The sequence below is a fragment of the Oryctolagus cuniculus genome, chromosome 8 (genome assembly GCF_051225735.1).
Source record: "Oryctolagus cuniculus isolate XC-2025 breed Fujian yellow rabbit chromosome 8, ASM5122573v1, whole genome shotgun sequence".
NCBI lineage: Eukaryota > Metazoa > Chordata > Mammalia > Lagomorpha > Leporidae > Oryctolagus > Oryctolagus cuniculus.
The window spans coordinates 43,275,678-43,288,983 of record NC_142874.1 but is presented as its reverse complement, the minus strand read 5'-3'; the positions used below and the strand labels follow the sequence as shown (position 1 = coordinate 43,288,983).

Sequence of the window (13,306 nt, the reverse complement as noted above, 5' to 3'; positions counted from 1 at the left end):
GAGTGAGAGGAGACAGAAAGAGAGGTCTTCCATCTGCTGGTTCACCCCCAAAATGGCCACAACAGCAAGAGCTGGGCCGATCTGAAGCCAGGAGCCTCTTCTGGGTATCCCACGTGGATGCAAGGTCCCAAGCACCTGGGCCATCTTCTACTGGTTTCCCAGGCCATAGCAGAGAACTGGATTGGAAGAGGAGTAGCTGGGACTAGAACCAGCACCCATATGAGATACTGGTGCTTCATGCAGAAAATTAAGCTACTGTACCACAGTGCTGCCTTCTACCATGTACTATTAACCTGAAATTTACACTCTGTCAATCTCATCAGCTTACAGTATATACCTAACTTTCAAGTAGTGGAAGAAGAGACAAGATGACAAAAAGATCTTCCACTAAAGTGATATTTCCTATATGCCTCTGAGAATCTTAACACCATAAGCAATTTTAACTGGCTTCAATATCTAATGTCCCAACCCACAGCATGACTGAAGTGCAAAAGTAGGAGAAATGAAAAAGTAAAACAATAAAAAAGAGGAAGCACAAAGTTATAAACAACAACCTGAAACAGGAAAAAGATTTAGTAACTTAAAAAGATATTGCTGCATAGTCCCCAATGATTGTGGATAATAATAGGATAGATGTCATCATGAGAAGATTAAATTATGATGGGAATATATCAAAAGAAAACGTAAGTCAGCTGCATGGCCAAATTAGAAAATGGGAGGATCAACATAAATAATGACTGTAAGCCACTGTATAAAATTAGAAATCCTAAGACTATATAATGAAGGGCTGGCACTGTGGCTCAGTGGGTTAAAGCCCTGGCCTGAAGCACTGGCATCCCATATGGGCTTCTCCTCTTCCAATCCAGCTCTCTGCTATGGCCTGGGAAAGCAGTAGAAGATGGCTCAAGTCCTTGGGCCTCTGCATCCATGTGGGAGACCCAGAAGAAGCTCCTGGCTCCTGGCTTTGGATTGGCGCAGCTCTGGCTGTTGTGGCCATCTGGGGAGTGAACCAGCGGATGGAAGACCTCTCTTTTTCTCTCTACCTCTCTCTGTAACTCTGTCTTTCAAATAAATAAAACAAACCTTAAAAAAATAAAAGGACAATATAATGAATGATTTAAAAAGATATGAGAAGGATGGTAGAATCTTGTAATATTTCCTCATAAGGAGTACTATCACAGGAGAGAAACCTAGAAAATACCTTCATGCCACCTGACAGGGTACAACTAGAAGAAACAGTATCACTTCTGTGTCACTCCTGCGAAAAATGCATCAACCTAACTCTAATCCTCAAGAAATGTTAGAAATAACTAAACTGGAGATCATTTTAAAACTAACTGTGCTATCATCCTCTAAAGTGTTAAGATCAATAAATTAATTTCTTCCAGATTCAAAAAGGATAAAGAAGCACAACAAAATGCAACACACAATCCTGAACTGAATCTTTGCACAATAAGAAAAATCAGTGAGGTAATTAATAAAAACTGTAAGGTTTTTGAAGATTAAAAGGTAGTATTATACCATGTCAATTCATTATTTCAATGAATATATTATAGCTTAATAGAAAATATAAGGTATTAAAGTAGTATTATATAAGAAATTCTTTATTCCAATAAATGTATTATATTTATATATACCATATACAAGAAAGTATTCAAAGGTGATAGAATTCAAATGGCTCAAAAAAAGTTCTAAACTAGAGTTTGTGTCAAAACTTTTCAAAAAAAGCTTTCCCAAAAATATTTATTTTTGAAACACTATGTCTAATAATTCTAATATATTTATTTTAAGTAGAATTTTAGTAAAATTCACAGTATTTAAAGACAATGTTGAGGCAAAGGAGCTAAAGGTTTCCTAGGGCAGCAGAATCAACAAAATCATGAATCTAGTCAGTTTTCCCCAGCTGTCAGTGCTCTGAACACCTCAGTGAATTCCCAAGTCTGTTGGAATCCACAGATTCCCATTTTTGCCACAAAGGCTGGCATAGTACTGGCAGCAAGGGGCAGAAGGAAAATCACCTGAAAGTACAGGCAAGTCTTCAGTTGTAACAGCAACAACAACAAATAACTCAGCACACAAACTGCCAACGTAATAATAAAATTATTTTTAAAACTCATCCTATTGGTATAATAATAAATAGAAACTAAGAAACAAAAATAACAATTTTTATAAGCTAGATCAAAGTCTTCTTTCCTAATATTGAAGCATCAAGATCTAGCAGAGTTAAACTGAATTCCTGTTTATACTTTATCTTTAAAATTTGTAAGTAGAAGCACATGAAGACAAGATTAAACTCAGTACCTGTCAAAAGATCTGAACTGTACAGACTGTTCAACAGATAGGTGATCACCAAGAGCTCCCAGACAGGCTGGTGGCAGAAGGGCAGGATCCACTGTGACTCCATCTGCTGGGATGTTTACCAAGCTTCGGAGAATGTCTTTCACATTGACATTTTTTGAAACTGGAACTGGTAGTGTAGCCTTGTTATCCAACTCATTTCCTCCATCATTTCTGGTTTCCTGAGATTTATTGACTTCTAAAGAAAGAGTGCATAACACCTCACTGATTGCATCTGGGCCTGCACTGACACTCGGAGGTGCTGCTTGAGGAGTTACATCCACATTGCTTCCTAAACCAGTAGAGGCTTCTTCTCCAATGCCTGAATCCCTCCTTCGAGCAGATGATGTACTTTCAGATTCTTCTACTGAGGCTGGAGTTGAAGGGCTGAATGATGCTGGTGTGTTTTCCACATCTTGCACAGAAAGAGAAGAAAAGAAAAATAAAAATTTTCAGAACTAATTTAAAATGGTATATTTAGCCATAACAGCCAACTAGTACTTTAAATTATTATAATCAAAATAAAGTATAAAAATATGGATTAAAAATATTGGCTATAAAAACTCTCCAAACTGATCATGACAGACCAATGTGTAGCAACACAAAGTTGAAAGCCACTCACTTATAAGAAAGAGTCCAAAATCCTTAGAATAAAAGAAAAACCTCTAACACAAACATGGTTTCCACTGCTGAAAAACTTACTATCTTCTATATGGATAATAAAAGTCAATGATCCCTAAAACCCAGTTCAACAAAGTTCATCCCTTTTCCTCTCTTTTAGTCCCTTCAATCAGGATTTCAAGGATTCCAAGAAAAATGTACTGATGGCAGCTGGCATTTGATGCAGAAATTAAGATGCCACTGGGGACACCCTTTATCACAGTGCTCAGCTCCAATTCCAGCCTCCTGCTAACGTGCATCCTGGAAGACAACAGTGATAGCTCAAATTCTTGGGTCCTAGTCCACCCACACAGGAGACCTGAATTGAGTTCCTGGATCCAGACTTTAGCCAGGCCCAGCCCCAGCTCTTGTGGGAGTGAACCAAAGGATAAGTTATCCCTATGTGTATGTATATCTTTGCATGTTTTTCAAATGAGTCAGATAAATTTTGAATTCTCTTATCAAGGTCACCAAAAACCTTTATCTAAATCAGCACCTGCTGATTAGTCCCTCCCACTTAATGATGCTCTCTTCACTCAGCTTGCAGGAACCAGGTACTTTTCAGCTTTCCTTCTACTACCTAACTGGCTACTCCTTACGTCCTTTACTTTTTTGCTTCTCTAAATTTGTACGTTTTAATGCCTCAGCCCTCAGTTTTGCCTTATCTTCTCTACATACATTCATTCCCTTAGAGATCTCATTCACTCTCACAGCTTTAAATTACGCTATATTCTCCACCCCCTGCCAAAAACAAAAAAACCTCAGACTGTTATATACAACTGACTATACTACATCCTCACTTATATATTCAAAGACATCTTTTTTTTTTTTTTTTTGACAGACAGAGTGGACAGTGAGAGAGTGAGAGAGTGAGAGAGAGAGAGAGAGAGAGAGAGAGAGAGAGAAAGTCTTCCTTTGCCGTTGGTTCACCCTCCAATGGCCTCCACGGCCAGTGTGCTGCGGCCGGCACACCGCGCTGATCCGAAGGCAGGAGCCAGGTGCTTCTCCTGGTCTCCCATAGGGTGCAGGGCCCAAGCACTTGGGCCATCCTCCACTGCACTCCCTGGCCATAGCGGAGAGCTGGCCTGGAAGAGGGGCAACTGGGACAGAATCCGGTGCCCCGACCGGAACTAGAACCCAGTGTGCCGGCGCCGCAAGGCGGAGGATTAGCCTAGTGAGCCGTGGTGCAGGCCTTCAAAGACATCTTAACATAACATGTTGAAACTGAATTTTTTATCTTTTTATCTTTCCCTGAAAATCTATTTCACTTTTAGTTACTGGACCTTGTAATCATTTGTGACTTCATTTTTATTTCACATAGCCCACATTTAATCTTTAAAATATTTAAAAATCCCATTCTTTTCTGCCACCAAAATATATCCGTAATCTTGCTGCTTTTTGTCATCTCTAAAGCTACCACTCTAGTCCATCCCAATATCACCTCCTGCCTGAATGGCTGCAAGGTCCTCCTAACTGGTTGTAGAAGATAACTTACTTTAATGATCCTACTACTACCCCACGCCTCCTGCTATTCATCTCCTTGAAAAGTCCTTACAACTGGCAGAGGCTTGATTTACTTAAACCAAAAGAAGATGAAGAAAGTAGTAAGATCTTACAACTCTAGTTAGTGTTCCTAGAATCCCTGACCAACTCTTTATGAAATACAGCTGATTTCTGCTATCCTTGCTGGAGAGCACAGAGAGGCCCTCCAAACTCAAGGAAGAAAACAGGAATTCAACTGACAGCAAGTTTCAAGACCCCAGACACATAAACCCAGTTCAACTCTTTCAGTCAGCCAGCCCCAACTGGCAAACCAGCCCAGCTGAGGGACTAGAAGAATGAGAACAGGTGCCACTGGAGACTTCCTAACACCACCAAACGTCATCTGCAATAGGGATGCACCATCCCCACCATGCACTGCCCAAATCTAACTCACAGAATTATGAAAACAAGACTGATACAATTGTAGTTTGAAGCCAACAGGCTTCAAGCCAATGTGTTACATAGCAATACAAAGTCGAAACAGTAGCTTTTCCTCCAGGTTTAACACTGAATTTCACAGAATCCAGAATTTTAACTTTTAAAAACATAATCCAGTTGTGATTCCTATACTCAAACTCCCCAATGATTCCGAATTTTCCTTAGGAAAAAAATTCCTATCTATCCCTCCTCTTCATTCCTATCATTTTTACCCTGTTTAATTTTCTTTCTTCTCTCAGCACTTTTATTAGCCTCTAAAATACTGCAGAATATATTTGTTACATATACTTGTTTTCTATCCCTTCCCATTAAAACTATAAGCTCTGTGAGGGCAGAAATATTTTTCTGTTGTGTTCAGGAATACACTCAAGTACGTAATAGGCGCTGAATGAAGATCTACTGAAAAAATTAATTGCCCTCTCTGGTGACAGTCATGTCTTTCTTTTTTTAATTAATTTATTTATTTGAAAGGCAGAGTAACAGACAGAGGCAGAGAGAGATACAAAGAGAGATCTTCCATCTGCTGGTTCACTCCCCAAGGGCCGCAATGGGCAGAGCTGGGAGGATCTGAAGCCAGGAGCCAGGAGTTTCTTGCCAGTCTCCCACGTGGGTGCAGGAGCCCAAGGACTTAGGCCATCTTCCACTGCTTTCCCAGGCCATAGCAGGGAGCTGGATCAGAAATGGAGCAGCTGGGTCTCGAACCATCACCCATATGAGATGCCAGCACTGCAGGCGGCGGCTTTACCCGCTAAGCCACAGCACCGGCCCCAACATTAACTTCTACAACTATGATAGCTGCTTATCCAGCCACACTTCTATACATGGAAACAGTGTCACAACACCCAATCAATGCAGTTATGTGCTATTAAACTTGTTTCTTCCAAAAGAATATGAGTTGGTTCTTCTTCACAACAAATACTAGAATAAATTAAAAACTTTAACTCGTTGTTTGCAAAGAATTACATTTGCTCATTTATCTTTTAACTAGATGGTTCGTTTAAAGAAAAAAAATCATCTCCCAATTGCAATTTTATGAAACTTAAATAATTAGATAATAAAAATGTGTGCTCTCACTTAATACTTGAATGGATTTAAATTCCAGAATAAACATTCTAACCACAGTTAGTAACGTTTTACAAAAATTTTGGGTACCAGGGAATAAACATGAAAACTTACCAGGGAGTGATACAGTCTCATTTTCACTTCCAGTTTCTTTACATGACTGGCTACGCCTTTCATTTTGAGGTTCCAAAATGTCTCTGTACTTTGAGACCATCAGAACAGATATAAAATACACAACTGCCAAAGCTAAGAATTGGGCTTGTTTGCTATCCTCCTGGGAAAAAATAAAACGAGTTGATCATGCCACTCTTGAATAACATGTTTTAATTTTATTTAACACTATTATATTCAAATATAAAAGATGTTCAAAAATGTTTCAATATATACAGAATTTAATACATGATTGTTTATATAAGAATAAATGCATTACTTATAATAATCATTTATTTATCTTGATAATTTATAATTATCATAAATTTACCTGAGCAAAGATAAGGCAGACTCTTAGAAAAATGTATTTAAATGAGATTTTATAGTTGCAAAACATGGGAGGAGAGACACTGGCTGACTTTTTAAAAATTAAATAACTCAATCTGTCCCTGTAAACTTTAGAAGGATAATTATGTAGTAATTATATTAGAATAATTGATTATTTTACTTCTGATCATCAAAATAATAATTATGTTAAAAAACAAATTTCCAGGGCTTAAAAAAAAGAGTAAGGCTATCAGATACAGAACAGGATACCAAAGGATTTCAAGAGAAAATTTTTAATAGCACTGACAACCAACTGTTGGGATGAAAAATACAGTTGAAGAACCTTAAAAATCAAACCAAGATGGAGTGACCTAAGCCAATACCATTAAAAACAAGAAGTTACCTTTGCGCCAAATAAAATTAAAGTTTAAAATTACAGCCCTAAACTTTTTCCCCCAAAGCTAAAATTAGGTGCAGCTATAAAAATAAGGGACCCTATGCTTAGCTAGCTGCGACACTTGTGCCTGGCTGTGCTAAGATCTAACCCAGTTTGTATGCCTCCTAATACTCAAATAACGGTGTGGGAAGTGGGACGCCGCTCTCCCACCAGGGGAACAAAGGGAGCGAGACGTTGTCCCCCTCAGGGTGAACAAGATGGCGCTGGCAGGGAAAGGAACTACTAAAGAAGTAAACAACAAAATGGCGACGAGGTGCATGCCTCCCATGTGATCCCGTAGCTGATTGCATAGAAGACGCATGCCCTTCACATGATCAGCTCACGGATTGGACTGCTGTGTGCATGGACTCTATAGTGCTTTTGATTGGTTGCTGCGGTATATAAACCGTGTGGCTCTGTGCTGGGGGCGCTCTCTGGACTCCCGAGTTCAGGAGGCCCGTCTGCGCAGACGCTGAATAAATCCTCTTGCTTTTGCATCAGCTGGTCTGGACGCTGAGTCTTTGGGGTGTGCCTCTCGACGTGTTAGCATCCTCACTCCGAGGGTCTAACACAGTGTCTTCCAGAAAAAAAGGAGAAACAAGTCTGACTTCTGCAAGAGGCTTGGCTCCATACTAGCTCAACAAATTACCCATCCACGCATCCGTATATCAATAATCTCTTCATTTAGTCAGATTCCTCAACTTTAAGGGAACTCCACACATTAATATCCTTACAACTTTCCGAAATACATTTGAATTTAAATAAATTAAAGGGAAAACTCAAAATTGTCTATCAAATCCTGGAAACTAAAGGTACTTCAAGTAGTAGGTAACGTTAGGATTAAAAAAAAAAGATACAGGACAGGGGCATGCATGCCTGCAGTGCCGGCATCCCATATGGGCACCAGTTCGAGTCCCAGCTTCTCCATTTCTGATCACGCACTCTGCTATGGCCTGGGAACGCAGTAGAAGATGGCCCAAGTCCTTGGGCCCCTGCACCGGCATGGGAGACTAAAGAAGCTCCTGGCTCCTGATTGGCACAGCTCGGGCCGTTGCAGCTAACTGGAGAGTGCACCAGCAGATAGAAGACTTTTCTCTCTCTCTCTGCCTCTCTTCTCTCTCTGTGTAACTCTGACTTTCAAGCAAATAAATAAAAATCTTTTAAAAATTCAGAAAAAAGTTGTTTAGTGAATAAATAGAAAGTAATAGTAAAACAGATTAAAAGTTAGTAACTGGAGTAAAAGTTTTAGACAAAGTTAAAAAAAATGATTCCAGGCTCTATTTACATATATCCATTTGATGCAATTTTTAGAAGTATTCTAATCTAACAAAGCCTATGATATTTGGGGGGCTCTCATGTAACTACTTCTTTATCATGGTGGAAAATATAAATATATAATTTCCTTTTCTTATTAACTATCCCATTTCTCTGTCCTAACTCTGTTCCTCTGCCACACATTTCTGCCAACTATTATAACTGTTTGTAAAAACAGTCACATTAAAAATGCAGGCAAATAATTTACTTGGTCTTAACTTCTTAATTAGTTGTGAATTATTCACACTTATCTAAATATTTATTTAACCCATGAATATGTTCAATGTTTACAGACTACCATATGAAGTTCACAGTGTACACCTGGTTTCTGACCCAAAATAAAAAATTTCCCACAGATTCTATTATTTAAATCGTTAACTCCTGAAATAAAATTTGTTTTCAATGGTGTCCATCATTTACTGAATAAGTACTGTGAATCAGAAACTGGACTCTATACATCATATGTATTTACAAATTTGAACAAGATGAGATTTAGAGAAGCTAATTAACTTAAATAAGGGCATACAATTGTGAAAAGGAAAATCTGAACTCATATTAGAGTGACTAAAAACATCAGCTGTTAACCTCGTGACAATTATTTCTATATATCCTCAATCTTTAGTCATTCCTTTTTTCATCAAAAGTTCCTCACATTAGAAGATGCTAAACTCTGAGATGTGGCCTGAGGAATAAAATGGTTTCTCTTTAAAATTTAAATTTTGGAATTCCTATGACTATATAACTATTATAAATATATTTTTAATTATTTATTAATTCCAAAAATTGCAGGATAGACAAAGCAGATATTCTGATGCTACTTTCAGATACCATGATATAAATAACTGGTTAAAAAGTTCTGTGGGTCCTCCGCCTAGCGGCGCCGGCACACCGGGTTCTAGTCCCGGTCGGGGCGCCGGATTCTGTCCCGGTTGCCCCTCTTCCAGGCCAGCCCTCTGCTGTGGCCAGGGAGTGCAGTGGAGGATGGCCCAGGTGCTTGGGCCCTGCACCCCATGGGAGACCAGGAAAAGCACCTGGCTCCTGGCTCCTGGCATCGGATCAGCGCGGTGCGCCGGCCACATCGCGCTGGCCGCGGCGGCCATTGGAGGGTGAACCAACGGCAAAGGAAGACCTTTCTCTCTGTCTCTCTCTCTCTCACTGTCCACTCTGCCTGTCAAAAAAAAAAAAAAAAAAAAAAAAAAAGTTCTGTGGGGCCGGGGTTGTGGCACAGCAGGTTAAGCTACTACCCCCAGTGCTGCCATCCCACATGCGCAACGGTTGGAGTCCTGGCTGCTCCACTTCCGATCCAGCCCCCTGCTAATGAGCCTGGCAATGCAACAAGATGGCCCACGTCTCTGGGCTCCTGTCACCCACATGGGTGACAGAGAAAAAGTCCTGGCTCCTTGTTTCAGCCTGGCCCAACACTGATCATCACAGCCATTTGGGAGGGAATAATCGGATGGAAGATTTCTCTCTCTCGCTTGCTCTCTCTTCTCGCTCTGTAACTCTTTCAAATAAATAATTTTTTTAAAAAAGAAAGTTCTGTAAGTACTAAATCATACAGAGCCAGACTGAAGAGTTAAGACTTCATTGTAATAGAACAAATAAAAAATGCAGTGGAAAGCCTTAACACCAGAATTGGTGAAGCACAAGAAGGAATATCCGACTTATAAGACAACGCACAGGAAATTATACAGTAAAATAAACAAGAAGAGGAAATTAGAAAACTAAAAATCACTGTTGAGAATCTACAAAATACTATCAAATCACCGAACATACAGGTTCTAGAAGGCATATAAAGAGAGAAAGGATTAGAAGGTCTTTTTAGCGAAACAATGATGGAAACTTCCCTAATCTGGAGAAAGAAAGGGACATCCAAGTACAGGAAGCACATAGAACTCCTAATAGACATGACCAAAAAAGATTTTCACCACAACACATTGTAATCAAACTCTAAGACAGGGAATCAACCTAAATGCCTGTCAACCAAGGACTGAATACAGAAATTATGGGATATGTACACTATGGAATACTACACAGCGGTAAAAAAAAATGGAATCCAGTCATTTGCAACAAAATCTGGAAAACATCATACTTAGTGAAATAACACAGTCCCAAAGGGACAAATACCATTTGTTCTCCCTGATCTGTGAAAACTAATAGAGCACCTAAAATGAAATCTGTAGAAGTGAAACTGGCACTTCAAGAAGGGGTGACTTGAGCTGCCCTTGTCTTGACTGCTGAGGAACAGTTTCATTTTTTTGTTTTTTCAGTTTTTTTCTTCATATTATTTGTTGAACTCAACATAGAGCTAATCATATGTGTATAAAGTTAATTGAAGATGGAGCTCAGTAAAAAATAAGACTGGAAATAAGAGAGGCAAGAGGAAGTTTGTAACTGTAAAGCTGTATAGTTCTGTATACATTCCTATGGGCTTATTGCTAAGGATACTGTTTAAAAACTTGCCATGGGACCCCAAATCCCATTAAGCTGGGTGGTAAAATGCCATCTTAAATGTTAAAGTGACCATATTAATTGTTAAGGTGAATATATAGATAGGATTAACTGTTGAAATGATCATATAAATAGGATCAAGTGTCTGGTAATAATAATAGAATTATAAAGGAGAGAATGTTCCAACATGGGAAGCAGTCCACACAGCAGACTCATAGAATGACAATCACTTTAAGCAACACTCTGACCTCAGAATCAACCCTTAAGACATCCTGGTCTGGCTGAAAAGCCCAGAAGAGCATTTCAGGCATGGAAAGAAATGACACTGTGGCAAAAAATGTTCTACACGAAGGATCTCTGTGAATGAGATCCCAGTGGAAAGAAGTGGCCATGAAAGAAGGATGTACTTTTTTCTGAAAGGAGGAGAGAATTTCTACATTGCTATGGCCTTGTCTAAATACTGACAGAGTTTGTGGATTCAAAAGGCTTCTATAGCCTAGGCAGTTTATGGCAAGAGCTTCGGGTGATCAGTGATGTCATATGTAAGAGTGATAACTGTTAACAACAGGAGTCACTGTGCACTTACTTCCCATGCAGGACCTCTGTCTTCAATGAGTTGTATTATGACAGTTAACTATAGAAGTTGTTCTCAGAGTTTGTGTGTGTGTATGTGTGTGTGCAAATTGTCAAAATCTTTACTTAGTATAGAGTTGGTCTTCAGTGTATAAGATTAACTGAAAATGAATCTTAATGGAGAATGGGACTGGGAAGGGGAGAGGGAGGAGGAGAGGAATGGGAATCTGGGTGGAAGGGCAAGTATGGTGAGAAGAATCACTATATTCCTTAAGTGGTACTTATGAAATTTGTATTCCTTAAGAAATAAATTTTAAAAATATTTCATTTTAAGTGGGCAATAAGAAACTATTAGACAAAATGTAAAGCATAAGAGTAATAAAATTTATTCTAGATTTTTAAAGATAAGTCTAGGAAGCACAGTTATGGCACAACAGACTCAGACTCTTTCCAATGAGAGAAAATGGAGAAAGAAGGAAACAGCAATGTTTCTTCACAAAATGGATCACAGCAAAGGACTCAGCAGGGAAAAAGAAAAAATTGACAGTTTCTTAAAGAAATAAAAATAATGACTATCCAAGAACTGAGATCTAGGGAGGCAGTATAGCTTAGCAATTAACATCAAAATTTCAAATCCACAAGGCCATTAACTCACTTAACCCTCTTAGTAAATGTCTGATGTTGGGCACATTATTTAATCTAATACTGCTATATTGCTCACGGAATTATCGTGAGAATTAAAGATAAAATTCATTAGAGCACCCAGTACTGTGCTTACACCACAATAAGAGTTCCATAAGTATTCAGTAGTGACAGTATTATGCAAATTCTGTATGCATAAAAATATTCATTCAATAACACAAAAAGGACTTAAATAGTAGAGAAAAGGGAGAGGAAAAGATAAATTCAAGTCCTAATATTTGTAAGACATAAGTATGTAATATGTATTTGGAACATCCAGTACTAAACACACAGTGGGTGTTCAACACTTACTAATAAAAATAGCTCATAGAAATTTTTATTTTCATTTTTTAACTTTCTATATTACTTTAAGATTTCTACATGAAAATCAGTCATATTCTATATTCAATCAGCCAATATAAACTGTTTTTCATCCTCAAGAATTAAAAGCAATATACTGAGAGCAACATTTTATCATGCACTTTTTAACACATTAATATACCTGTAAGGGGAAAATATCTAATACTCAATAAAATAATCATCATCATAAAATAACCTACACTTAGAAGGTGAACATTTCATTACATTCAGAACATGGAATTTGTATTCAAGCTGCTGGGTTTGAATTCAGTCATTTACTACCAATATTAACTTGGACAAGTAACTCAAGCTCTCTAGCCTCAGACTCCTCATCAATAAGATGGTAATTCCAAAAGCACACATTGAACAAGCTGTTGGACTTAACGAGTACATGAAGAGCATTTATAGTGCTTACCATGTAATGGGATTATGTTTATTATCATCATTCTGATAACTAACTCCATTTATACAGATAATATTTTCTAATACACTGTTTTCTCGGCCTTCTAGGACTACTAGACTAAATTGTGTCATAAAGAATTTTTATTCTCCATACTTTGGGCCAAGGGGGAAATATATATCAACTAAGAGAGAATTTGAAAGAAGCATCATAACTTACTATATCTCTGAAAACAACCGCCCTAAGTCGATTAATATCCATATCTTGTAGAAGCCTGTCAAGATCTCTTACTGGAGATATTCCACCAGTCACAATGTCCACTGGACTCTATTTAAAGAAAAAATTACATATACATATACATCAATACATTTAAATAATAAACAACATTCTAAGGACTAAGAAAGCAAGGCTGTAACATTCCTTCTTCCAGTTGTTTCCCACGCTTCTTTCTTCTTTTTTAAAGGGAAATGGAGGAGTATAGAAGGGAGTCATGCTTGAAAAATCAACATATTTGAAGAAAACAGTTATCACAGAAACAAGAAAAGTAAACATTTGGAAAAGTAGACAAGATTAAG

General features: G+C 38.2%; 1 protein-coding gene across 3 annotated transcripts in view; it reads right to left on the bottom strand.

Annotated features, from left to right (window-relative positions):
* The window catches only part of LRBA (LPS responsive beige-like anchor protein), a 751,045-nt gene that overhangs the window by 555,047 nt on the left and 182,692 nt on the right, over positions 1–13,306 (bottom strand). For all 3 annotated transcript variants that reach the window (XM_051819347.3, XM_051819348.3, XM_089302377.1), the window contains exons 27-29: positions 12,951–13,058; positions 6,154–6,313; positions 2,302–2,752 (exon numbers count right to left, since the gene is read on the bottom strand). In XM_051819347.3, coding sequence (XP_051675307.3) covers positions 2,302–2,752; positions 6,154–6,313; positions 12,951–13,058 — 719 coding nt within the window. The remainder of the gene's footprint in view (positions 1–2,301; positions 2,753–6,153; positions 6,314–12,950; positions 13,059–13,306) is intronic.